This window comes from Oncorhynchus gorbuscha, linkage group LG07 (assembly GCF_021184085.1).
Source record: "Oncorhynchus gorbuscha isolate QuinsamMale2020 ecotype Even-year linkage group LG07, OgorEven_v1.0, whole genome shotgun sequence".
Classification (NCBI taxonomy): Eukaryota; Metazoa; Chordata; class Actinopteri; order Salmoniformes; family Salmonidae; genus Oncorhynchus; species Oncorhynchus gorbuscha.
The window spans coordinates 60,134,754-60,162,509 of NC_060179.1; the positions used below are offsets into that span (position 1 = coordinate 60,134,754).

At 43.7% G+C, this 27,756-nt stretch overlaps 1 protein-coding gene across 7 annotated transcripts in view; it reads left to right on the forward strand.

Moving 5' to 3' along the window:
* abcc3 (ATP-binding cassette, sub-family C (CFTR/MRP), member 3) overlaps positions 1-27,756 on the forward strand; it is a 62,437-nt gene that overhangs the window by 26,788 nt on the left and 7,893 nt on the right. Inside the window, exons 4-24 of one of the 7 annotated variants that reach the window (XR_006839687.1) lie at positions 1,379-1,516; positions 2,142-2,267; positions 2,358-2,419; positions 2,679-2,810; positions 7,125-7,364; positions 9,901-10,078; positions 10,186-10,347; positions 12,371-12,463; positions 13,500-13,703; positions 13,920-14,066; positions 14,271-14,358; positions 14,866-14,932; positions 15,021-15,147; positions 15,951-16,127; positions 16,481-16,648; positions 19,479-19,662; positions 20,331-20,439; positions 21,586-21,742; positions 23,926-24,133; positions 24,524-24,834; positions 25,781-26,000. Coding sequence is in view for 6 of the 7 variants with exons in the window: in XM_046357011.1 (XP_046212967.1) it covers positions 1,379-1,516; positions 2,142-2,267; positions 2,358-2,419; positions 2,679-2,810; positions 7,125-7,364; positions 9,901-10,078; positions 10,186-10,347; positions 12,371-12,463; positions 13,500-13,703; positions 13,920-14,066; positions 14,271-14,358; positions 14,866-14,932; positions 15,021-15,147; positions 15,951-16,127; positions 16,481-16,648; positions 19,479-19,662; positions 20,331-20,439; positions 21,586-21,742; positions 23,926-24,133; positions 24,524-24,834; positions 25,781-25,876 (3,174 nt within the window). In the remaining variant the exon portion in view is untranslated. Of the gene's footprint in view, positions 1-1,378; positions 1,517-2,141; positions 2,268-2,357; positions 2,420-2,678; positions 2,811-7,124; positions 7,365-9,900; positions 10,079-10,185; positions 10,348-12,370; positions 12,464-13,499; positions 13,704-13,919; positions 14,067-14,270; positions 14,359-14,865; positions 14,933-15,020; positions 15,148-15,950; positions 16,128-16,480; positions 16,649-19,478; positions 19,663-20,330; positions 20,440-21,585; positions 21,743-23,925; positions 24,134-24,523; positions 24,835-25,780; positions 26,095-27,756 lie in introns of those variants that run through there. The other 6 variants (XM_046357011.1, XM_046357012.1, XM_046357009.1 and 3 more) reach the window with 6 other exon arrangements.

The following is a 27,756-nucleotide window of genomic DNA, read 5'->3' on the forward strand; positions in this document are numbered from 1 at the left end:
TCAAATTAGTAAAGTATGTATTAATTTGTGGATGTCCATCATCCATTTTGTATGATAAGTTACGATTTACAATTCAAGTTTTATTAGTCATGCGGGATACACATGGTATACATTGTCCAATGAAATGCTTACTTGCAGGTTCCTTCCCGACAATGCAACAACCATAATAAATAGTTAAAAACAAGAATATGAACATGAAGTGAATGGCAGTAGAATAGATTAACAATTTTAGTATAAATGTAATACAGGAAGGCACAATTTATAGTAAAATATTTACATGTGTTTGGGTGAAGGGGGGATGGAGAGCAAGTGTTTAACTTGAGCAGTATAGTAAGAGTCTGGTAGTTGTAATGTGTGCTAAGGTGAAGAGAATCAGAGCAGGTGGTCAGTCCAGTTCAACTCTGATGGCTTGTAGATACCAAAAAGTTCAGAGACAGTTTCTATCAGACCTCATGCTCTGATACCGTCTGCTAGACGGTAAGGGAGAGAACAGCTTGTGGCTGGGTTGTGTGGGGTCCTTGATGATGCTGCGTGCCTTCCTCAGGCACCATTTTGTATAATGTTCTGGATGGATGGAAGCATAGCCTCCGTGACGACCACGTTTCGAGTAGATGTACTGGATGGGTGGAAGCACGATCCCAATTCGTATGACATGTTACGAATTGCAATTAAGACAATATGTTACAAATTTGCAATGTATGTTATGTTACAAATTCTAATTTGTTGTAGCTAGCTAGCATTAGCTAGGTTGCTAGGTGGCGAACGCTAATGTTAGCTAGGTGGCTAACATTAGCTAAGTTGGGGTTAAGGTTAGGAGTTATGTTAAAGGGTTATTGTGAAGGGGAAGCTAAAATGCTAAGTAGTTGTAAAGTAGATAAAAAAAGTAAGTAGTATTTTCTAATCAGCTAAAGCTGTCCGTGATGAGATTCGAACATGTAACCTTTGGGTTGAGAGACATTTGCGTTATACGCTCATCCATCCATAACGACCAACCACCGTTTTTGCCTTAAGTAACCTTCCCTGTTATGTAACCATACCAAAGGTAACATATACTTGATTTTTGTTTACTATGTTACGTCTAGTCTATGAGACCAGGCTGATTGTTGTGTTTGTAGATGATTAGATTGTCATTGTATTCCATTAACCTTTACTGTATGTTGCACGCTCTGAGGTGCAACATGCTGTTGCAAAGCTGGTTCACAAGTTGTTGTTTTTTCTTCTCACATTTCTCTCTCTCTCGTGCCCTATGCATGAGTGAGAGAGTAGAGCTGAGATGCATGTTCACCTTTACATGCCCTATGTGTTTCTGTGCTTATCTAAATCGTGATCACTTTAACGCCTCGCTCCCTCACCCTCCCTTTTTCCCTCTCTTTCTCAGCTGCTAGCTTTGTTTCTGATACAGTTTGAGAGGTTGAGGGGGGTCCAGTCTTCAGGGATTCTATTTATATTCTGGTTCCTGTCAGTGCTGTGTGCCATAGTGCCTTTCCGCTCCAAGATCCTACAGGCCAAATATCAGGTGAGATCAGGGTTTCCCCTAATGTGTACTGTATAAGCGGAGGTGAAGGAGATGTTTAAAATGTATAGATGTCTCCATCCCCCTCTTCCTCCTCCTTCCCTCCCTCTCCTTCCCTGGCTAAAGAACTTACGGCTGGTTGTTTTGGGGGTTAGGCAGGGCCAAGGTTTGGTGAAGAGAGTGAGAGAGAGGAGAAATAGTAGGTCTGTTGTCCTAGCGACCTGCAGGGCCTTAGCCGTCTTATCTAACCTATCCTACTGAGGGCTGTCTAATACTCTTAACATAATAAAATGCCCTAACAGCTAGCCAGAGCTACACTGGGGCCAAGCCAGGTCAAACCATGCCAACATCAGTCCTGTGGTCTGCTCTGGTTATTTACAATCCCATTGATCCTAACAATTAGCCCCTAGTTGTGTTTTATATATTTTATTTCAAATGGCTTGTGGTCAGGGAGACAAAGGAATGATTTTGGATGACTTAGTTGTTTTTAGCTCAGCAGGGTTTGGGGGGACTGATCATCGATATGTAAGAGCATTTTAGGAGACTAGGACAGTCAGTGCATTGTCTGTCAGCCTCCTTAAGAAATGGCTTTCATAACAAAATGTCTTTCTCTGTTCTTGTGTTTCAGAGTGAGATTTCAGACAAGTTGCGTTTCACCACATTCTATTTCTACTTCAGCCTGATCGTAGCCGAGCTTATCCTCTCTTGCTTCAATGAGAAACCTCCACTTTTCTCCAACATAGACACAGACCCCGTGAGTCAACCAGACACACAGACACACAGACCCTGTGAGTCAACCAGACACACAGACAGACGGTGACCTCTTCTTACTCTTTCTCCTCAGAATCCTTGTCCTCAATCAACTGCTGGCTTCCTCTCCACTATGACCTTCTGGTGGTTCACTAGGTAACATGATTTCTCCCATACAACACATACTGTTTAACAATTATACCTTGGTGCAGGATTGCCTTATCATGTACATTTGTATGGCTTGTAGCTATTTCATGTTCAAGTATGTTATTCCCACAAGTAATCAGTACATTTGATCAATAATCAATGGAACCGCAAACAAGTCTTCTCTCTGTGCCCTGGTTTCCTGGACACGGATCAATTATTTTCCAGGATCTTTCACTCCAATAATGTGTTGTGTCCCTCTCTGTCCCAGCATGGCCATCAAGGGCTATAAGAACCCTCTGGAAGCCAAAGACCTGTGGTCACTGAACAAGAGGGACAGCTCAGAGGTGGTCGTCCCCAAGCTACTGCGGGAGTGGGAGGTGGAGCAGGCCAAGGTTCACAGGTAGGGAGGGACGGAGATGGAGAGAGGGAGCAAAAGAGGGTGGGGGCGGGCGGGGGGGTTAGAATAGGAACCTGAAAAACTATTATTATACTGAACACAAATATAAACGCAACATGCAAAGTTACAGTTCATATAAGGAAATCTGTCAATTGAAATAAATCAATTAAGCCCTAATCTATGGATTTTACATGACTGGGAATACAGATATGCATCTATTGGTCATAGATACCTTTTTTTTATTTTTAAGGTAGGGGCGTGGATCAAAAAACCAGTCAGTATCTTGTGTGACCACAATTTGCCTCGTGCAGATCGACACATCACCTTGGCATAGAGTTTATCAGGCTGTTGGTTGTGGAATGTTGTCCAGTCCACTTCAATGGCTCTGCGAATCTGATGGATTTTGGCGGAACTGGAACACGCTGCCAGGACACGTCGATTCAGAGCATCCCAAATATGCTCGATGGGTGACATGTCTGGTGGGAATGCAGGCCATGGAAGAACTGGCACATTTTCAGCTTCTAGGAATTGTGTACAGATCCTTGCAACATGGGGCCGTGCATTATCATGCTGAAACCGGTGATGGCGGCGGAGAAAGGGCACAACAAACAGGATCTTGTCACGGTATCACCGTGCATTCAAATTGCCATTGATAAAATACAGTTGTGTTCGTTGTCCGTAGCTTATACCTGCCCATACCATAGCCCCACCGCCATCAAAGGGCACTCTGTTTACAACGTTGACATCAGCAAACCGTTCGCCTACACAATGCCATCTACCTGGTACAGTTGAAACCGGGATTCATCTGTAAAGAGCACACTTCTCCAGTGTGCCAGTGGCCATTGAAGGTGAGCATTTGCCCACTGAAGTCTGTTACGACGCTGGACTGAGGTCAGGTCAAGACTCTGGTGAGGATGACGAGCACGCAGATGAGCTTCCCTGAAACGTTTTCTGACAGTTTGTGCAGAAATTCTTCGGTTGTGCAACCTCTGTGTCATCAGCTGTTCGGGTGGCTGGTCTAAAACTGCACATTTTAGAGTGGCTTTGTATTATCCCCAGCACAAGGTGCACCTGTGTAATGATCATGCCGTCACCTGTCAGGTGGATGGATTATCTTGGAAAATGAGAAATGCTCACTAACACAGATGTAAACAAATTTGTTTACAACATTTTAGCGAAAGCATTTCTGGGGATCTTTTATTTCAGCTCATTAACACTTTACATCCACATTTCCTTTAATCTTTCCTGTAATGGACATATTCTATTTGGTGCTTCTTATCTCAAAGGCTTCCAATGTTTTCCCAACTTTTTTGTTAAAATACATTTTTTCACAGTTTGAAAATCAGTACCCTTATTTCCTTATTTTACTTGTTACAACAACATTTACCCAGCAGTACGACTGTGTAGAGAATGGTTTCCCTTGTTTAAGGTTACACAGCCAAATGACACCGCCTAAGTCAACAGTAGTTTGCCCTTTCACATCTTTCCCAGGACTGTGGAGAGCTGAGGGGGGGGTTGTCTTTATGGGATCTGAGTGTGCACGCTTGTGTTTGTACATGTGCATGTATGTGTGAGAAAGATAGTGTTTTTCATGTGGCGCCAGCCAGTATCACTCATATCTGTTTAAAAAAAAAAAATGTGTTCGCATAGTAACCACTGGATTGTGCAGCACCTTTTTGATCATTTAATATGTTGAGTCAGTGTCTCTGCATCTCTGGTCTTGGGTGGAAAAACACAGTAGTAAAGCAAGCATCAAAGACAGAAATAGCACCACAGATCAGTAAGATGAGTTGGCGAGAAATTGTTACAAAACACACAGATGAAACATTGTGTGTTTTGATGTGTTTACATAATACATGTGTTTATTACATCATACAGAGAATTCCAACAGGCTGCTGCAGTGAATTTTAAAAAACTGGAATGTGACTGGAAAGCAGTAGAGTGAAAATCTGGCTGGCATAGCCTTGCTGATAGCCATATTAAGCCTGCTTTCTGCCTTGAACACAGAGTACCACAACAATTTTTATAATTCATCCCAATCCTACGATATTAATAATTGATAGGATTTATATAATGTTTCTCTTTGAAAATGTCTGCTTTAACTTATCAAAGCAGGTGGCTACCACAAAAAAACCTTCTGCTTAAACTTGTCAAACAAGCTTTCGTGAGCAAAAAACTATTAGCTGAAACTGCTTTCTTGCTTCAGCTTATTTTAAACTGGACATACACTACTGTTCAAAAGTTTGGGGTCACTAGTAATTTCCTTGTTTTTGAAGGAAAAGTTTTTTTAAATTGTCGATTTTTAAATAACATCAAATTGATCAGAAATACAGTATAGACATTGTTAATGTTGTAAATGACTATTGTAGCTGGAAACGGCAAAATATTTATTCTCTGTTGGGCTCGTAACTGGAAAGTACAGGGCACTCCAAAACTCAAATCTAAACACACAAGCCATCTAAATGGAATGTGAAACTTCACTCTCCCAAAGCTTTTATCTCCGATATTTACTGTGTGGTTTCAATACCAAATCAAAAACCCACATAGGGCGGTGCACAATTGTCCCAGCGTCATCCGGGTTAGGCCGGGGCTAGGCCGTCATTGAATATGAGAATTTGTTCTTAACTGACTTGCCTATTAAATTAAAAGGTAAAAATAAAATAAAAAAGTGAAATACAACCGGTGTAGAGTTTATTGTGAAATGCTTGCTTGCAAGCAACGATGCTGAGTTATATATAACTAACTAACACACACACACACACACACACACACACACACACACACACACACACACACACACACACACACACACACACACACACACACACACACACACACACACACACACACACTACTGTTCAAAGGTTTGGGGGTCACCTAGAAATGTCCATGTTTTTTAAAGAAAAGCTCATTTTTTGTCCATTTAAAATAACATCAAATTGATCAGAAGTACAGGGTAGACATTGTTAATGTTGTAAATGACTATTGTAGCTGGAAACAGCAGATTTTTAATGGAATATCTACATAGGCGTACAGAAGCCCATTATCAGCAACCATCACTCCTGTGTTTCAATGGCACGTTGTGTTAGCTAATCCAAGTTGATCATTTTAAAAAGCTAATTGATCATTAGAAAAACATTTTGCAATTATGTTAGCACAGCTGAAAACTGTTGTGCTGATTAAAGAAGCAATAAAACTGGTTATAAAATAGTTGAGTATCTGGAACATCAGCATTTGTGGGTTCGATTACAGGCTCAAAATGGCCAGAAATAAAGACCTTTCTTCTATTCATGTTCTGAGAAATGAAGGCTGTTCCATGTGAGAAATTGCCAAGAACCTGAAGATCGGGTACAACGCTGTGTTCTACTCCCTTCACAGAACAGCGCAAACTGGCTCTAACCAGAATAGAGAGGAGTGGGAGGCCACGGTGCACAACTGAGCAAGAGGACAAGTACATTAGTGTCTAGTTTGAGAAACAGGCGCCTCACAGGCGCCTCCTCAACTGGCAGCTTCATTAAATAGTACCTGCAAAACATCAGTCTCAACATCAACAGTGAAGAGGCGACTCCGGGATTCTGGCCTTCCAGCTACAGTAGTCATTTACAATATTAACAATGTCTACACTGTATTTCTGAACAATTGTATGTTATTTTAATGGACAAAAAATGAGCTTTTCTTTCAAAAACAAGGACATTTTTCTCAGTGACCCCAAACGGTTGAACGGTAGTGTATATCTTCCAGGCTACATAGCCATGGGACCCACAGTACCGTTGTAATAGTTGTTTCTTACCTGCACTGACTTTGCAGAAGGCTGCTTTATTGAGGAAAGTTTTGAAAACTGTGAGATGTGGTTGTTGAATGTACACTAACTGTAAGAGTGTCTGGGAAATGACCAAAATGTCAAAATAAATCTTGTCCAAACACACTTGACACCAGCTTGGGAGTGTCTGCTGAATGCTGATCTCTAACCTCTTGTCATTGTTCCAAGCGTTCTCTTTGACTCTCATGTGCGCTCGCTCTTTCGCTACTCTTCAGGTCTCTGCCAAGTTCTGTCTGGTTTTCCTTCAGTGAACAAAAGAACCAGTAAAATGATATGAAAGAGAGACCTAAGCCTGTAATTGCTCAAACCTGTTTATAGGTGTGAGGGAGAGTTGCGTTTCATTGACTTTTGGAATCCAACCCCTCCACATTCCGATTGTGTGAGAAAATCATGCGTTAATATACAGTATATCGGTTAACTTCATGTTCAAGGGTAGAAACTGGATGTGATGAATGCTTCTTCTACTTGGAACCTATTTCTACCCCTTCTCTCCACAGTGCTGTGGACCAGTCCACCCAGGCTCATTTCTCCAAACCTCCGCCAGCGGGAGAGTCCAACCATGTAGGGGGGGAGAGCAGTCCTGAGGAGGTGGAGGTGTTGCTGTCCAAACAAAAAGACCCCAAAAAGCCCTCCTTCCTCCGTTCCCTCATCAAGGCCTTTGGACCCTACTTCCTCATCGGATCTGCATTTAAACTCCTACAGGACCTCATCACCTTCGTCAACCCACAGCTCCTCAAGTAAATAGAGCACTACGCAGCATTATATACCCTTATGAAGCCTTACCAAGTCTATATGTCAAATGCAGATGAACATGCTGAATCTGGTCTGAATAAAGATAACGTTCTGAGTAAAGATAAAGATCAGAATATAAAGCTAATTTAGGACAGCAGCAGTATTTCCTGTATCAGACCCATCATAGGGGTGGGGTGTTTGTTTCCTTGTAGCATTACAGAGTGACAGGACAATATTGTTCTTGTTTGTGGTGTGTCTTTGAGCAGCTAGCAAAGCCCCTTTTTAATGAGTGTTAAAATACAGTATTTTAAAAGGAAAAGCTGCACACTCTAGTAGCTCCGATGTAATATATTATTTTTACCAACATGGGCTGGGTAGTAGTCTAGTGATGAAGCTGTTGGGCCAGTATCCCAGAGCTGTCTAGTTGAAATCTGTTGATGTGCCCTTGAGCAAGGCACTTAACCCTAATTGCTTCTGTAAGTTGCTCTGTATAAGAGTGTCTGCTGAATGACTCAAATGTTTAAACAAATACCACAGTGTTTCCACTGGACAGGATTCACCTGGACACCTATGTGGTTTATGGAAGGACAACATTTACCTACATGAACATGTGTCATGGTCTCTTATTTCCAGGAAGAATATTATTTACATGTCGATTGGTCTGCGTCCTTGGTCCTCCTCGGCTGTCGAGTTGTTTTATTTGTTTGTGATGTAAAGCCGACATGCAAGTTGTTTCCTCTGTAGGTTGTTATGAAAGTGTGTTTGAATGATGGGTGGCGTTCTGTGAAGCATAAACCCATCTACAGTACCAGCCAAAGTTTGGGCATGCCTACTCATTCAAGGGTTTTTCTTTATTTTTACCATTTTCTACATTGTAGAATAATAGTGAAGACATCAAAACTATGAAATAACACACATGGAATGTAGTGACCCAAAAAGTGTTAATATTTTAGAATATTCTAAGTAGCCACCCTTTGCCTTGATGACAGCTTTGCATACTCTTGGCATTCTCTCAACCAGCTTCATGAGGTAGTCACCTGGAATGCATTTCAATTAACAGGTGTGCCTTGATAAAAGTACATTTGTGAAATGTCTTTCCTTAATGTATTTGAGCCAATCAGTTGTGTTGTGACATGGTAGGGGTGGTATACAAACTCTTCCTGTCCCGCCCCCTATCTATTTGGTAAAAGACCAAGTCCATATTATGGCAAGAACAGCGCAAATAAGCAAAGTGAAATGACAATCCATCATTATTTTAAAACATGAAGATCAGTCAATCTGGAAGATTTCCAGAACTTAAAGTTTCTTCAAGTGCAGTCGCAAAAACCATCAAGCGCTACGATGAAACTATCTCTCATGATGACCGCCACAGGAAAGGAAGACTCTGGTACCTCTACTGTAGAGGATAAATGCATTAGGGTTAACAGCCTCAGAAATTGCAGCCCAAATAAATGCTTCACAGAGTTCAAGAAACAGACGCATCTCAACATCAACTGTTCAGAAGAGACTGTGTGAATCAGGCCTTCATGGTCAAATTGCTGCAAAGAAAACACTACTAAAGTACACCAATAAGAAGAGACTTGCTTGGGCCAAGAAACACAAGCAATGGACATTAGACCGGTGGTCATCTGTCCTTTGGTCTGTTGAGTCCAAATGTTTAATTTTTGGTTCCAACTGGCGTGTCTTTGTGAGACGCAGAGCAGGTGAACGGATGATATCTGCATGTGTGGTTCCCACCGTGAAGCATGGAGGAGGAGGTGTGATGGTGTGGGGGTGACACTGTCTGTAATTTATTTAGAATTCAATGCACACTTAACCAGCATGGCTTCCACCTCATTCTGCAGCGATACGGCATCCCATCTGGTTTGCGCTTAGTCCCACTATCATTTTGTTTTTCAATAGGACAATGACCCAACACACCTCCAGGCTGTGTAAGGGCTATTTGACCAAGAAGGAGAGTGATGGGAGTGCTGCATCAGATGACCTGGCTTCCACCATCACCTGACCTCAACCCAATTGAGATGGTTTGGAATGAGTTGGACTGCAGGGTGAAGTGAAGGAAAAGCAGCCAACAAGTACTCTGCATATGTGGGAACTCCTTCAAGACTATTGGAAAAGCATTCCAGGTGAAGCTGGTTGGGACAATGCCAAGAGTGTGCAACTCTCTCAAGGCAAATGGTGCATACTTTGAAGAATATCAAATATAACATACAGTTTGATTTGTTTAACACTTTTTTGGTTACTACATGATTCCATATGTGTTATTTAATTTGTTTTTATTTCTTCATTATTCTACAATGGTAAAGATAAAGAAAAACCCTTGAATGAGTAGGTGTGTGTGCACATTTTTGACTGGTACTGTATGTCATGTTTAATGTGCTTGTTTTACTCATCAGTCTACAGAATCTATGTATTTTATATATACAGTACCAGTCAAAGGTTTGGACACACCTACTCCTTCAAGGTTTTTTCTTTGTTTTTACTACCCCATCTTTTTCTCTCCTCCTGTCCCCCCCCCATCTTCCTCTCTTCTCCCTCCAGGTTATTGATCTCATTCACAAAGCAGAAGGGAGCTCCCGCCTGGTGGGGATACGCCCTGGCCTTCCTCATGTTCTTCGCAGCCTTCCTCCAGACTCTCATTCTGCACCAACACTTCCAGTACTGCTTCGTCACTGGGATGAGGCTCCGCACCTCCATCATAGGAGCCATCTACAGGAAGGTACACACAAGCAGAAGCACGCACGCGCGCACACACACACACACACACACACAGTGGGGAAAATTGTATTTTTGTCTTTCTCTTCTGTCCTTTCTTTCTCTCCCTAGTCTCTGATTATCACTAACGCGGCCAAGCGTACATCTACAGTGGGAGAGATAGTCAACCTGATGTCAGTGGACGCTCAGCGCTTCATGGATCTCACCACCTTTCTCAACATGCTGTGGTCCGCCCCACTTCAGATCATACTGGCACTATACTTCCTGTGGCAGGTGGGTGGGTTCTTTCCATGGAGGTGGGTTTATTAGTCCACCATAGCCAAAGTAGTGCACTGTATGGGGAATAGATCTAAAGAGATGAGATCCAGAATGATTGTGCCTGGAGTGTATTCATTAGTGGGATTCTGTTTGCAACAGAAAATGTTTTGCAAGGGAAACCGTTTCCTTCAAAAGGGAAAACATTTAGCAACAAAAACGAGTTTCTAGGTCCCTCCCTGTTTCATTTAATTCCGTTTGCTTCCGTTTGGCTCCTAAACTTAACGGTAAATGTTTTTCTGATGCAAAACATTTTGCAACTTTATCCGACTAATGATTACACCCCTGCTCTCTGCGTTGATTAGTCTTACGTGGTCTTTCTAGGGTCCATCTATGTTGTGTTGATTAGTCTTACGTGGTCTTTCTAGGGTCCATCTCTGTTGTGTTGATTAGTCTTACGTGGTCTTTCTAGGGTCCATCTCTGTTGTGTTGATTAGTCTTACGTGGTCTTTCTAGGGTCCATCTCTGTTGTCTTGATTAGTCTTACGTGGTCTTTCTAGGGTCCATCTCTGTTGTGTTGATTAGTCTTACGTGGTCTTTCTAGGGTCCATCTCTGTTGTGTTGATTCGTCTTACGTGGTCTTTCTGGGGTCCATCTCTGTTGTGTTGATTCGTCTTACGTGGTCTTTCTAGGGTCCATCTCTGTTGTGTTGATTAGTCTTACGTGGTCTTTCTAGGGTCCATCTCTGTTGTGTTGATTAGTCTTACGTGGTCTTTCTGGGGTCCATCTTTGTGTTGATTAGTCTTACATGGTCTTTCTAGGGTCCATCTCTGTTGTGTTGATTAGTCTTACGTGGTCTTTCTGGGGTCCATCTTTGTGTTGATTAGTCTTACGTGGTCTTTCTAGGGTCCATCTCTGTTGTGTTGATTAGTCTTACGTGGTCTTTCTGGGGTCCATCTCTGTTGTGTTGATTAGTCTTACGTGGTCTTTCTAGGGTCCATCTCTGTGTTGATTAGTCTTACGTGGTGTTACGTGGTCTTTCTGGGGTCCATCTCTGTGTTGATTAGTCTTACGTGGTCTTTCTAGGGTCCATCTCTGTTGTCTTGATTAGTCTTACGTGGTCTTTCTAGGGTCCATCTCTGTTGTCTTGATTAGTCTTACGTGGTCTTTCTGGGGTCCATCTCTGTTGTGTTGATTAGTCTTACGTGGTCTTTCTAGGGTCCATCTCTGTTGTGTTGATTAGTCTTACGTGGTCTTTCTAGGGTCCATCTCTGTTGTGTTGATTAGTCTTACGTGGTCTTTCTAGGGTCCATCTCTGTTGTGTTGATTAGTCTTACGTGGTCTTTCTAGGGTCCATCTCTGTTGTGTTGATTAGTCTTACGTGGTCTTTCTGGGGTCCATCTCTGTTGTGTTGATTAGTCTTACGTGGTCTTTCTAGGGTCCATCTCTGTGTTGATTAGTCTTACGTGGTCTTTCTAGGGTCCATCTCTGTGTTGATTAGTCTTACGTGGTCTTTCTAGGGTCCATCTCTGTTGTGTTGATTAGTCTTACGTGGTCTTTCTGGGGTCCATCTCTGTTGTGTTGATTAGTCTTACGTGGTCTTTCTAGGGTCCATCTCTGTTGTGTTGATTTGATCCTGCCTTGTTTTTTATTTTGATTGCTAATACATTGTCTCTCTCTTCTAGAACCTTGGTCGGTGTCTGTTGATTGGTCGTGCCTTGTCTCTGTGTTGTAGAACCTGGGTCGGTGTCTGTGTTGATTAGCCGTGCCTTGTCTCTGTGTTGTAGAACCTGGGTCGGTATCTGTGTTGATTGGTCGTGCCTTGTCTCTGTGTTGTAGAACCTGGGTCAGTCGGTGTTGATTGGTCGTGCCTTGTCTGTGTTGTAGAACCTGGGTCAGTCGGTGCTGATTGGTCGTGCCTTGTCTCTGTGTTGTAGAACCTGGGTCAGTGTCTGTGTTGATTGGTTGTGCCTTGTCTCTGTGTTGTAGAACCTGGGTCAGTGTCTGTGTTGATTAGCCGTGTCTTGTCTCTGTGTTGTAGAACCTGGGTCCGTCGGTGCTGGCTGGTGTTGCTGTGATGATCCTCCTGATCCCCTTAAATGCTGCCATCGCCGTGAGGACACGAGCCTACCAGGTATGCACACCTCCCTCTGCTTTTCTACAACGGCTTAATATCTGTGGTATGGAGCTTTGAAGTTGTGGTGATGGTGATGATCGCGATTAGAAGGATGGTGTCGATGATGATTGTAATTACCACCGAGAAGTCTCGTCGATTTGAACAAGCGGCTTCTCGTTCAAGTGTGTCAAGGTAGAAACGTGTGCAACTCTTTACCACAACAAAACAATGCTCATGATCAAACACCAGAGCACTGTAAAGATCTCATGTGAGTTTATACTATAGCAGGCTGCTCTTTAAACTAGTTGTCTTGTGGGTGGAAAGATGAGTGAAATGTTCTGTACCTTTTTTTTGCGCCTCTGTACTTCAAAAACTCTGTTTGTGGTGTGTCCGTTTGCTCGGAAATGTCTGTGCTTTTTTTGTCTTTGAGCAGCTATCAAAGCCTCTTTTTTAATGAGTGTTAAAATACAGTATTTTAAAAGGAAAGGAAAAGCCGCACACTCTTAGATCCGACGCATTCATTTATCTACCAACGTTTCGACAGCCAAGCTGTCTACATCTCTAAAGTAGCATTGTTTTGACATGGACAGAGGATATCTTCCACCCCCTTCCCCCCTCCCTCTCTCCCACCTCGCTCTCTCCACCCACCTCCCTCTCTCCCCCCTCGCTCTCTCTCCTCCCCCCTCGCTCTCTCCACCCCCCTCGCTCTCTCCACCCCCTCGCTCTCTCCACCCCCTCGCTCTCTCCACCCCCTCGCTCTCCACCCCCTCGCTCTCCCACCCCCTCCCTCTCTCCACCCCCTCCCTCTCTCCACCCCCTCCCTCTCTCCCACCTCCCTCTCTCCACCCACCTCCCTCTCTCCCACCTCCCTCTCTCCACCCCCTCCCTCTCTCCCACCTCCCTCTCTCCACCCCCTCCCCCCACCCCCTCCCTCTCTCCCACCTCGCTCTCTCCACCCCCTCCCCCTCCCTCTCTCCCACCTCGCTCTCTCCACCCCCTCCCCCTCCCTCTCTCCCACCTCCCTCTCTCCACCCCCTCCTGTTGTCTCTTAAAGGTGGAGCAGATGCAGTACAAGGATGCTCGCATCAAACTGATGAACGAGATTCTGAACGGGATCAAAGTGTTGAAGCTGTACGCCTGGGAGAACTCCTTTAAAGAGAAGGTTCTGGAGATCAGACAGAAAGAGCTCAATGTGCTCCGCAAGACGGCCTACCTCGGTGCTCTGTCTACCATGGCCTGGACCAGTGCACCATTCCTAGTACGGGACACACTCCGGCACGCACACACACACACACACACCTATATTATCCTTGTTGTATACGCTATATCACTTTGCATGGAGGAAGGAAGGTTAACTCTGACTATTAGCTAGCTATTTTAGATGGACAGAGTACAACTTAAAGCTGCAAATCAATGAGCTGTCCAGAGGATCTTTTTCCAAGCTTTTTTACAATTATTTTTTATGTCTCCTCAGGTTGCCTTGACAACGTTTGCAGTGTATGTGACTGTGGATAAAAATAACATTTTAGACGCGGAGAAAGCCTTTGTATCTTTGTCTCTGTTCAACATCTTACGGTTCCCTCTCAATATGTTGCCCCAAGTCATCAGCAGTATCATACAGGTAGGGTCTTCTCCTCCTCTGTCATTCTCTTACTCCATCTTGTCTCACTCCTCTCAATTTTTTCACCCTGTCACTCTTTCTTTTCCCCCTCCTTCTCTCATTCCTCTTTCTCTCACTCCTCCTCTTATTCCGTCTGTCATTCCTTCTGTGGATGTTGTGCATGCTTTTGCGCTGTGTGTGTGTTGACTCTGTTGCCACTCCAAGGCCAGCGTGTCCCTGAAGCGTATCCAGGACTTCCTGAGTCATGATGAGCTGGACCCAGAGTCTGTGGACCGGACCCACACTGCCACAGGTGAACATTGAACCAAACTTGGCTGGGCTGGTTTCATTTCACCCCCTAAGGCCCTTCCGATACCCCTTAGGTTTTCACTGACATGAAGGATGGTAGAGAATAAAGCTAATGGGACGTGGCCTCTGAGGCATTCTAATTGTCTTATGTTTCTGCCACAGAGATCCTATTAAATTACTATTCTAATTCCTAGTTCTATGGTTACTGCTGAGTCAGGCTTACATGGGCCTGTTGCCATGGCACCACTGCCTGCCATTTACTGTAGGCGGTTAGGTTTTATATAGAAACTATGAGGGATTATGTAATCAATTTCACTTTTGCATCGTCATTACTCTTGGCTTTTGTAATAATAACGTTTTAGACTCTTAAGTTGAGGTGACTTAAGGTATTTAGATGGACTGATTCCCACAGTCATTGCTTTCTCTTCTGGAACTCCCTCTGTTTTTGCCAGTTTAGTAATGCTGTGTCATGGTTCCTGTTTTTGTAACTGCAATGCATTCTCCCCTTCAGATAGCTCAGTGACTGTTGTCAACGGGAAGTTCACCTGGGCAAAACAAGATCCTCCTGCTCTACACAAGTATGTTGGCAAGTTGCATCATGCAAAGGACAATAACTATTCAAGGGAAAGAATGCACTGACTGTGTGTGTGTGTGTGTCCGTCCCAGTATAAACCTGATGGTACCCCAGGGCTCACTGCTAGCGGTGGTAGGACATGTCGGCTGTGGAAAGTCTTCTCTGGTGTCAGCTCTATTGGGAGAGATGGAGAAAATGGAGGGAGACATCTCTATACAGGTATGTCCACTAAATTCAATTATGCTAACTGAAGGTTGATTTGATTTTATTGGGGCATTTGCTCGATTGAGCAATTGATTAGTGGGTCAATTGCTTTATTGATTGATTGAACGATTGATAGACTGATTGTTTGTGTCCAGTTGTAGTTTTCAGCTCCCTCTTCTCCTAGTTGTACTGAGTTTTCTCCCTCTTCTCCTAGCTGTACTGAGTTTTATCCCTCTTCTCCTAGCTGTACTGAGTTTTCTCCCTCTTCTCCTAGCTGTACTGAGTTTTCTCCCTCTTCTCCTAGCTGTACTGAGTTTTTCTCCCTCTTCTCCTAGTTGTACTGAGTTTTCTCCCTCTTCTGCTAGCTGTACTGAGTTTTCTCCCTCTTCTCCTAGCTGTACTGAGTTTTATCCCTCTTCTCCTAGCTGTACTGAGTTTTCTCCCTCTTCTCCTAGCTGTACTGAGTTTTCTCCCTCTTCTCCTAGCTGTACTGAGTTTTCTCCCTCTTCTCCTAGCTGTACTGAGTTTTCTCCCTCTTCTCCTAGCTGTACTGAGTTTTCTCCCTCTTCTCCTAGCTGTACTGAGTTTTCTCCCTCTTCTCCTAGCTGTACTGAGTTTTATCCCTCTTCTCCTAGCTGTACTGAGTTTTCTCCCTCTTCTCCTAGCTGTACTGAGTTTTCTCCCTCTTCTCCTAGCTGTACTGAGTTTTCTCCCTCTTCTCCTAGCTGTACTGAGTTTTATCCCTCTTCTCCTAGCTGTACTGAGTTTTATCCCTCTTCTCCTAGCTGTACTGAGTTTTCTCCCTCCTCTCCTTTCAGGGTTCGGTGGCCTACGTCCCGCAGCAAGCCTGGATCCAGAACGCCACTCTGAGAGACAACATCCTATTTGGCAAGGCCTACAACGAGCACAAGTACCGCTGTTGTCTGGATGCCTGCGCTCTGACCCAGGACCTGGAAGTACTACCTGGAGGAGACCTGACTGAGATCGGAGAGAAGGTAGGGAGATGGAATAGAATCTAACCTGGTTTGTTTTTAGGGGCTAAAGGTCACGTTAGCCCACAACTAAAGGCATCAGTTCTGGGAGCTAAGATGTGTCTGAGTCTCAAACAAAGCAACTTATTTTGAGATCAGTGATTTGCTTGTGTTTGTCTCTCTCTCTCCTCTCTTTCTCTCCCTCCTCTCTTTCTCTCTCTTCTTTCTTCTTTGTCTCTCTTTCTCTCCACTCTTTCTCTCTATTTCTCTCCTCTCTCTGGCTTTCTCTCCTCTCTATTTCTCCTTTCTTTCTCCTGACTTTCTCTCTTCTCTTCTCTCCTCTTTCTCTTGCTCCTTTCTCTCTCTTTCTCTCTCAGGGAATCAACCTCTCAGGTGGTCAGAGACAGAGGGTGAGTCTGGCCAGAGCTCTGTACAATGAGGCAGACGTCTACCTGCTGGACGACCCTCTCTCTGCCGTGGACGCCCACGTGGCCAAACACATCTTCGACCAGGTCATTGGCCCAGAGGGGGCGCTGCAGGGCAAGGTGAGTAGAAGAGTCACTCTGCTCTGTTCTCCATACACTACAGAAGAAGAGAGACTCATTCTGAGTGGTATCAGAGAGACATTAACTGGTTAGATATCTTGTCCATTATCAACCATATTTGGTGGTATGGCACTACATGGCCATGTTAAAAAGGACAACAGTGGGAATCTCCTCATAACTGACAAGTACATGAGCTATATTCTGCCTAGTTCACATAGTAAAACCCCATTTTAAAGAGTCCTCGCCTACAATAGAGGAAATGGTAGCTCTTATCTGTGGTTTATAGTTTTCAATCCTCTACTTGTTGGTTTCGTATCAAATGTACGACTTTAATGCTCTGATAAGAAACTTATGTACAGACTTGGGTGTGTAGTGTGTTTGGTTGTTTCATTATTATAGTGAGTGTCACTTCCTATATTTAATGTTCACTGTCCTGCTGCATATGCAACACTAAGAATAATTTAATTAACATGACCGTATCACTATTTATTTTTGAAGATGTTGTATAGATTCTACGACTGCAAATGTAAATTCTCTAGCTCAGGTATTTCTCCTTCTATAGTTTGTTCTCCATCTTTTTAAATGGTGAGTCAACCTGTTTTAAGCAGATTTATTAGAACATTGAATTGCAATACAATCTCAGTATCGAATCTCAATAACAATATAGAATAGTGAAGCATATAGAATCGCAACACACATAGAATAGTGAAACGCATAGAATCGCAACAGGTATAGAATAGTGAATAAGAGCGTCTGCTAAATGACTTAAATGTAAATGTAATGTGAAACGCATAGAATCGCAACAGGTATAGAATAGTGAAACGCATAGAATCGCAACAGGTATAGAATAGTGAAACGTATAGAATCGCAACACATATAGAATAGTGAAGCATATAGAATCGCAACAGATATAGAATAGTGAAAAGCATAGAATCGCAACAGATATAGAATAGTGAAACGCATAGAATCGCAACACGTATTGAATAGTGAAGCATATAGAATCGCAACAGATATAGAATAGTGAAACGCATAGAATCGCAACACATATAGAATAGTGAAGCATATAGAATCGCAACAGATATAGAATAGTGAAACGCATAGAATCGCAACACATATAGAATAGTGAAACGCATAGAATCGCAACACATATAGAATAGTGAAGCATATAGAATCGCAACACATATAGAATAGTGAAACGCATAGAATCGCAACACATATAGAATAGTGAAACGTATAGAATCGCAACACATATAGAATAGTGAAGCGTATAGAATCGCAACACGTATAGAATAGTGAAGCGTACAGAATCGCAAACACGTATAGAATCGCAACACATAGAATAGTGAAGCGTATAGAATCGCAACACATAGAATAGTGAAGCATTTAGAATCGGAACAGATATAGAATAGTGAAGCTTATAGAATCGCAACAGATATAGAATAGTGAAGCTTATAGAATCGCAACAGATATAGAATAGTGAAGCTTATAGAATCGCAACAGATATAGAATAGTGAAGCGTATAGAATCGCAACAGATATAGAATCGCAACAGATATAGAATAGTGAAGCGTATAGAATCGCAACAGATATAGAATAGTGAAGCGTATAGAATCGCAACAGATATAGAATAGTGAAGCGTATAGAATCGCAACAGATATAGAATAGTGAAGCGTATAGAATCGCAACAGATATAGAATAGTGAAGCGTATAGAATCGCAACAGATATAGAATAGTGAAGCGTATAGAATCGCAACACATAGAATAGTGAAGCGTATAGAATCGCAACACAGAATAGTGAAGCGTATAGAATCGCAACACAGAATAGTGAAGCGTATAGAATCGCAACACAGAATAGTGAAGCGTATAGAATCGCAACACAGAACAGTGAAGCGTATAGAATCGCAACACAGAACAGTGAAGCGTATAGAATCGCAACACAGAATAGTGAAGCGTATAGAATCGCAACACAGAATAGTGAAGCGTATAGAATCGCAACACAGAATAGTGAAGCGTATAGAATCGCAACACAGAATAGTGAAGCGTATAGAATCGCAACACAGAATAGTGAAGCGTATAGAATCGCAACACAGAATAGTGAAGCGTATAGAATCGCAACACAGAATAGTGAAGCGTATAGAATCGCAACACAGAATAGTGAAGCGTATAGAATCGCAACACAGAATAGTGAAGCGTATAGAATCGCAACACAGAATAGTGAAGCGTATAGAATCGCAACACAGAATAGTGAAGCGTATAGAATCGCAACACAGAATAGTGAAGCGTATAGAATCGCAACACAGAATAGTGAAGCGTATAGAATCGCAACACAGAATAGTGAAGCGTATAGAATCGCAACACAGAATAGTGAAGCGTATAGAATCGCAACACAGAATAGTGAAGCGTATAGAATAGCAACACAGAATAGTGAAGCGTATAGAATCGCAACACAGAATAGTGAAGCGTATAGAATCGCAACACAGAATAGTGAAGCGTATAGAATCGCAACACAGAATAGTGAAGCGTATAGAATCGCAACACGTATAGAATAGTGAAGCGTATAGAATCGCAACACGTATAGAATAGTGAAGCGTATAGAATCGCAACACGTATAGAATAGTGAAGCGTATAGAATCGCAACACGTATTGAATAGTGAAGCGTATAGAATCGCAACACGTATTGAATAGTGAAGCGTATAGAATCGCAACACAGAATAGTGAAGCGTATGGAATCGCAACAGATATTGGCATCTAAGTATCGCGTTAATAAAGTATCGTGAGGTCCCTGGCAATTGCCAGCCTTAATGACAGATCCTCTTTTCTTTTCTCTCAAGACGCGTATCCTGGTGACGCACGGCATCAGCTTCCTGCCGCAGGTGGATAACATAGTGGTGATGGTGGAGGGCAGGGTGTCGGAGATGGGCTCGTACCAAGAGCTGCTCAAACAGAATGGGGCATTCGCTGAGTTCCTCAGGAACTATTCCCTGGAGGACATCATCGAGGAGGACGAGGCAACAGGTAGAACTACCTGTTACTATAGCACAGGGGTATTTGAATCTTACCCCACGATGTCTGTAGCACTGCTGGTTTTCTGTTCTACTGCCACCTGGTAATTAATTGGTCACCCACTTAGTGTCCCTTAAAGGAAAACCACATACATTTTTGGTCACTTGAAATCGTGTGAGAACATGTCTTTGGAATACTTCAAATGTTTTCTTATGTGTCGTTATATGTTATCATATTAACCCAATGGACATTTTTACCCTGCCCCCACCCCAATGGACATGTATCATGCTGAATTGCCACCACTAGTCAGCGACCTGTCCCCCGGTCCCAGGTTTAAATTGGTCTCTGATTCGAGGGGAAGAATGAAGAAAAGCAGTGAAACTGGTTTCAAGGTCCAGATTTGAATTTGAGGGCTAAAGCAGAAGGGCGGATTCTATTGATGTTAATCCCCTTGGGGTTCCACTGTTCCCCTTACACCAGTACGTGCCAACATGTGTCCTTGAAGGCTACTGGGTGTGCAAGCTACTAGCTGTTTCAGATTTGTTAGTTGGGTTGGAACAAAACCCTAAATACCCAGTAGCTCTCTAGGAGGAGAGTTAGCTGTCCCTGCCTTACACCTATAGGAGTGTGTACACCTGCTACATAATTACCACGGTAACGCTGTAACTCAACACCCACAGAGGCTTTGATTGACGAAGAAGAAAACTTCCCTGACGACGCCCTTAGCAACCATACAGACATGGTGGACAACGAACCAGTGGTCAATGAGGCAAAGAGACAGTTCATAAGGTACTTATAAGTCTCTGTAACCGTTCATAAGGCAGTCCCTCCAGGATTCTTCTGTTTTTTTCAGTTGCAGGCCAAAATGTCTGATTTTGCTCTGGCAATTCTGACATTTTGCATGCCAATTTGCAATGTTTTTATTAAATGTGTCAGTAGGGTCATTTAAAAAAATGCGGGTCAACGGGGGCACCTCCCCGGACAAAAATCCCCCTCCCCGCTGCAGTAAGCGAATGAATTAAAGCATACCTTTTTTGCCTCATGTAAAATGTGGTGATGCAGAAATGAGAGTCCACGTGTGGTTGTTATGAAAATCTAGGAATATTTGTCCAAGGAAATGTTTCTGGTTGGTCTCAGGGAATGTACAACAATTAGGAAGGGAGACTTTTAAAACGGGATTGAGTGAAGTAGCAGCAAATATGTTGAATGAGCAACTAATGAGCATGGAGACTCTCACAAGTTGACTTACTTTTTTAGCTCTTTTATTAGAGGCACACTTTTTGTAAGTAGTTATAACTGTCCGCTGGAATTTAGCCTGAAAAGATTTGACAAATGTTGACGATATCACATTGGCGTCTCATCTTGCACTGCGCAGAATATCAGATCTCAACACAGATCGGAGATGTGTTTAACATCATCAGTACCACATCCTTATGGCATATATCTTTTCATAAGTGCAATGTGACTGCAAAAGAGACTGGTTGGAATGTCAATTCTTATCAAATGAATGGGAAGTCTGACAGAAATATGGGCCAAATCAACTTTTTTTGTTGTAAATTAGTGGCGTTTTAATTTGTTTGATAAAATGCAGGACATGATTGTTTGGTTGCGGGACAAAGGGCCAAAATGCAGGACTGTCCTGTACAATCCTGAACATGTGGTCACCCTAGCTGACCGGGGGAAAAGTTTGTTGAAGTATTTGATTGAACCATTTTATCTGGTAAAAATGCAGTGTTTCAAATTGCAAGCCCTCGCTTAATATGCAGGGGATTGTTTATTTAGCTAAAAGTTCTATGGTATGTTTTACCTCTTTTTAATAGATAAATGTCATATTTTATGGGGCTTTGGACTTGAGTTGCTGTCAAGCACTTTTTTCAAATGTATGATATACACAACGATTGATTGAGCGATCAATCACTTCCTCTCTCCCTGCAGGCAGATCAGCATCATCTCAGGGGACCTGGAAAACCCAAAGAGCAGGTCTGTCCGGAAGCGTCTGTGCAGCGAGAGGAAGCATGCCGAATCTGACTCCGAGAAGAAACTACCCAAGGTGGAGAAACTCATCCAAGCAGAGACCGCTGAGACAGGCAGGGTGAGTAGAGCTATGGGGATACATAGTTTAGACTTCTACTCTCTCCTACCCCCAGACATAGTGTAGACTTCTACTCTCTCCTACCCCCAGACATAGTTTAGACTTCTACTCTCTCCTACCCCCAGACATAGTGTAGACTTCTACTCTCTCCTACCCCCAGACATAGTGTAGACTTCTACTCTCTCCTACCCCCAGACATAGTGTAGACTTCTACTCTCTCCTACCCCCAGACATAGTTTAGACTTCTACTCTCTCCTACCCCCAGACATAGTGTAGACTTCTACTCTCTCCTACCCCCAGACATAGTGTAGACTTCTACTCTCTCCTACCCCCAGACATAGTGTAGACTTCTACTCGCTCCTACCCCCAGACATAGTTTAGACTTCTACTCGCTCCTACCCCAGACATAGTTTAGACTTCTACTCTCTCCTACCCCCAGACATAGTTTAGACTTCTACTCTCTCCTACCCCCAGACATAGTTTAGACTTCTACTCTCTCCTACCCCCAGACATAGTTTAGACTTCTACTCTCTCCTACCCCCAGACATAGTTTAGACTTCTACTCTCTCCTACCCCCAGACATAGTTTAGACTTCTACTCTCTCCTACCCCCAGACATAGTTTAGACATCTACTCTCTCCTACCCCCAGACATAGTTTAGACTTCTACTCTCTCCTACCCCCAGACATAGTTTAGACATCTACTCTCTCCTACCCCCAGACATAGTTTAGACTTCTACTCTCTCCTACCCCCAGACATAGTTTAGACTTCTACTCTCTCCTACCCCCAGACATAGTTTAGACTTCTACTCTCTCCTACCCCCAGACATAGTGTAGACTTCTACTCTCTCCTACCCCCAGACATAGTGTAGACTTCTACTCTCTCCTACCCCCAGACATAGTGTAGACTTCTACTCTCTCCTACCCCCAGACATAGTGTAGACTTCTACTCTCTCCTACCCCCAGACATAGTGTAGACTTCTACTCTCTCCTACCCCCAGACATAGTGTAGACTTCTACTCTCTCCTACCCCCAGACATAGTGTAGACTTCTACTCTCTCCTACCCCCAGACATAGTGTAGACTTCTACTCTCTCCTACCCCCAGACATAGTGTAGACTTCTACTCTCTCCTACCCCCAGACATTGTGTAGACTTCTACTCTCTCCTACCCCCAGACATAGTGTAGACTTCTACTCTCTCCTCCCCCAGACATACCCCCAGACATAGTGTAGACTTCTACTCTCTCCTACCCCCAGACATAGTGTACATTGACATAGTGTAGACTTCTACTCTCTCCTACCCCCAGACATAGTGTAGACTTCTACTCTCTCCTACCCCCAGACATAGTGTAGACTTCTACTCTCTCCTACCCCCAGACATAGTGTGACTTCTACTCTCTCCTACCCCCAGACATAGTGTAGACTTACTCTCTCCTACCCCCAGACATAGTGTAGACTTCTACTCGCTCCTACCCCCAGACATAGTTTAGACTTCTACTCTCTCCTACCCCCAGACATAGTTTAGACTTCTACTCTCTCCTACCCCCAGACATAGTTTAGACATCTACTCTCTCCTACCCCCAGACATAGTTTAGACTTCTACTCTCTCCTACCCCCAGACATAGTTTAGACTTCTACTCTCTCCTACCCCCAGACATAGTTTAGACTTCTACTCTCTCCTACCCCCAGACATAGTTTAGACTTCTACTCTCTCCTACCCCCAGACATAGTTTAGACTTCTACTCTCTCCTACCCCCAGACATAGTTTAGACTTCTACTCTCTCCTACCCCCAGACATAGTGTAGACTTCTACTCTCTCCTACCCCCAGACATAGTGTAGACTTCTACTCTCTCCTACCCCCAGACATAGTGTAGACTTCTACTCTCTCCTACCCCCAGACATAGTGTAGACTTCTACTCTCTCCTACCCCCAGACATAGTGTAGACTTCTACTCTCTCCTACCCCCAGACATAGTGTAGACTTCTACTCTCTCCTACCCCCAGACATAGTGTAGACTTCTACTCTCTCCTACCCCCAGGTGATGTCTAACCTCTTACCCCTGACCTTTAACCTCTCCTCCCTGTCCTCAGGTGAAGATTAAGGTTTTATGGGAGTATTCCAAAGCTTTAGAGCCATTGATCTCTAACCCCTGACCTCTAACTGCCCTTTCCTCCCTGTCCTCAGGTGAAGAGCAAGGTGTTCTGGGAGTATGCCAAGGCAGTAGGGCCTCTGCTGTCCCTCTTCATCTGTTTCCTGTACGGCTGCCAGAGTGCTGCCTCCATCGGAGCCAACGTCTGGCTGAGCCAGTGGACCAATGACGCAGCTCAGAACATGACCCAGGAGAATGTCAGCATGAGGGTGGGGGTGTATGCTGCTTTGGGCATGGCACAAGGTGAGGAGACCTGCTGTCCAGTACCTTTAGGATAACAATACCTATCCACCTTAAGATGACTGAAAGTACTCAATATTCAATAATACAATTTGTCTGTGGTGTTTGGGTCATTTGTGCCGAAGAGGTTTTGTTGTTGTAGATTTTGCTGTGTATATGACAATTGTATGTTTTTTACTTTATTACTGTATGATGCTAACTATGAGTGGTTGGTCTTGTGTAAGGACCTTGGCCTCAACACCTCAGGTCCTTTTCCAGTAACACTGTGAGCTTGATTTGAATGAAATTGAAAAGGGTCTCTGCATTCATGAGAGCGGACACGTACAGAACCCACTGCCTCCTCCTCCCTCATCTCCCCACTCCCTCCCTCTCTTCCTCCTCCCTCCATCTCAGGGCTGCTGGTCATGGTCTCCTCCTTCACCCTGGCCATGGGGAACATCGGAGCAGCCAGGAAGCTCCACTATGCCCTCCTGGACAACAAGTTTCACACCCCCCAGTCTTTCTTTGACACCACCCCCATAGGCAGGGTCATCAACCGCTTCTCTAAGGACATCTACGTCATCGACGAGGCACTGCCCTCCACCGTTCTCATGTTCCTCGGGACCTTCTTCTCCTCTCTCTCCACCATGATAGTCATAGTGGCCAGCACCCCCATCTTCGCCGTGGTCATAGCCCCGCTGGCTTTCATATACATCTTTGTCCAGGTATTGGTTCTGTTCTGAAGAGCTAATGGTTGGTTGCTCTACTCTCCAGGTCAGGAGTTTATGGTGTCAAGTAATACTTACCCCTCCCCCCTCCTTTTCATTTCAATTTCTGCCAAAGTGGGTTGTTTACCTTCCTGAATGCAGCATGCAGCACCCTGATTGTTGGAGCAGTTTCTGTGACCTTTTGGCTTTTTGTTTCTCTGCAGCTTTTTGTGTTCCTGTTATCTGTTGAGCATTTGCTCTCCTCCGTCTCCTCTCCCCTAACTATGCATTCACATCCTCTCTCTCCCTCTCAGCGGCCCTATAGCACATCCTGCCCTGCCTGCAGCCTGTTTACCCACACGCGCAGACACACACAGCAGGGTTGGTTCACCCACAGCCGGTGCTGTGTACACACAGTAGTGAAGGAGGCTTCAGTTCAGCTGATCTTGTTTGTTTGTTTACTCGTCCTCTTGAGGCGATCAAGCTGAGAGCTCGGAACACTACTGTGCTTTCTTTACCACCCAACGTCCTTCTCAGGGACACAGTGGATAATGTATTGTAGCTGGAGAACATAGATTTAGACTAGAGTGGCATAGGATGAAGTTGCCCCTAGACCTGATCTAAAGGTGAGGGTTTTAGGTTTGTGCTTACAGGAAAGATGAGAACTCTGGTGTGCTGCTGCCCTCTGGCGGTGAATGAATGGAAAGGCAAGTAGTAGTCTGATGCAACAGGTGTCCATCTGCACATTAGAGAGTTTGAGGTTCTTGTCTTTCTTGTCTTTCTTGTCTGACTCTATAGGGTATTGGTATGCAGTGTTTCCATGCAATGCCTTTAGTTTTTGACCCAGGAAGTTAATATTTGGGTCATTACTCTATACTGCCAAAGGCTTCTATACCAGTGGGAGGGAGAGAGATCCAATTAACAGTATTGTGGTTGTCACCTGTGCCCCTCCCCCCTCTCCCAGGTGTGCTGTTGCTGGCCAACTGTCTGCTGTCCAAGGCCTACAGCATGCTGCGGGCAGCTGAACTCATGCACCTCCACATGCTCCAGAGGTTGCTGAGGGCACCCCAGGGCTTCTTCGAGAGCACCCCCACAGGGCGCGTACTCAACCGCTTCAGCAAAGACGTGGACATTATAGACTCGCACATCCCAGACAATATTGATATATGGATGCGCACTTTCTGGTACACAGTGAATGTGCTGATCGTATGCTCTGCCCTCACCCCTCTGTTCCTACTAGTCGTAGTGCCGTTAATGGTGTTCTATTGGTGGGTCCAGGTAAATAGGAAACAACTCATTAATAACTCTAATACAGCGTGTGTGTGTGTGTGTGTGTGTGTGGGCTGGTAGATTGCTGCTGTTGTGTGTACAGTTTGCTGTGGTAGATGTGACCATCATTCTTGTTGTCTTAGTGTTGCAGTGGGGTTTGCTTGGTGGGAAGACACAGTAGCAGACTAGCGAGTGGAGGTTTAGTGTGTAGCCTAAGGCTCCAGTCTCTAGTTGTTTGGTTTGTGTGGAACGGCTGTTCTTCTAGATCACACCACCCCAAGGTATATGGATGTGGAACCTCAGCATATGGCATTATGACCAAGATTGTTGATATTCCATTGACTTGGCTTCACTATGATAATTCGATGCACTGAATTTTGAATTGGACTGGGGTTAGATGGTGAGCAGCCGTTCGGTATCTGTATTGAATACTGGTGTGTGCGTGCGTGCGTGTGTGTGTGTGTGTGTGTGGGGGGGGGGGGGGATAGGCATTATCGTGTCATCGTTCATTCCGACGTTTATAACTCATCCTAATCAGTTAAACTTCAAATCATCCAACATCCATTTAGCATCCATTTGTTGTGAATAACTGTTTGGCTATCCACTACTAACGCACTAAGACGATTAGATATATTATTATTATTATTATCTTTTTTTTTTGGTGTCTGGAGATTTGACCCACAAAATGACGACACTTGATAGGAGCCACAAGGCTTCTTCAAATTGCTGGTCACTGATAGAATGTGTTGAGCATCAATTGATCTGATTTTCATCCGTTTGAAATGTCCACGCACCTGCAGCACACTGATTTCATTTCAAGAAATCGACAAGCAATCACCTCCTTTCTACCTTCCAATCAGTCTGATTGAGAAGGTCTAAAGAGAGTACGTGATCCCGAGCGAAAAATAGTTTCGTTTGTAGTATCTGCATTTGGATGTTTCGCTGAGGGCCATTGGGGCTTGTGCTTTCCAGAAGTTTGCAGAAGTTGGAAAACTGATATATATCTGGAGCCCGACCGATATATAATTCAACCAATACTATCGGCCGATATTGGCCTTTTACCACTATATCGTTATCAGATGATAATTCAACCGTTAACCGATATTCAGTAAAAAGGATTTTTAAATCTCATGCTTTTCTGAACAAATGCGGCCATTCTCAGAACGAGGCGACATATTTGTGTACATTCTTGTCACGATGTGTGAAATCAACATTTGAAGCATAGTTATTGGACAATTGCACTTTTGAATGGTAATTTATGCAAATTCAGTGAGTAAGACATATCGGTATGTTTTGTCCCCTAATAAATCAGAATCTGACCCCCAAAGAAAACATTGATCGGGCTGGGCTCTATATAGTGAATGTAAGCAGGGTTCTGTGTGTTCACATGTGCCTCTGTGAGATGCCTGCTAACTGGAGCTGCAGCGCTGTTAACTGGGTCGCCATGATCTAACATCCCCATATATTCCTTCTCCTTTTTGATTTATCTGCATTGTCTTTTATTTACCTTCTCCATGTGTCTCTCAATCATTGAAAAAAGGGCTATTTCTTACTCACTGGGACTTTTAATTATTCTATATGTATGAATTTGACCTTTAATAATGTGTTAGTGTTTAAAAGCCAACCCGTACACTGCAATATTATGATGGCATTTAAGCACTAATGGACATT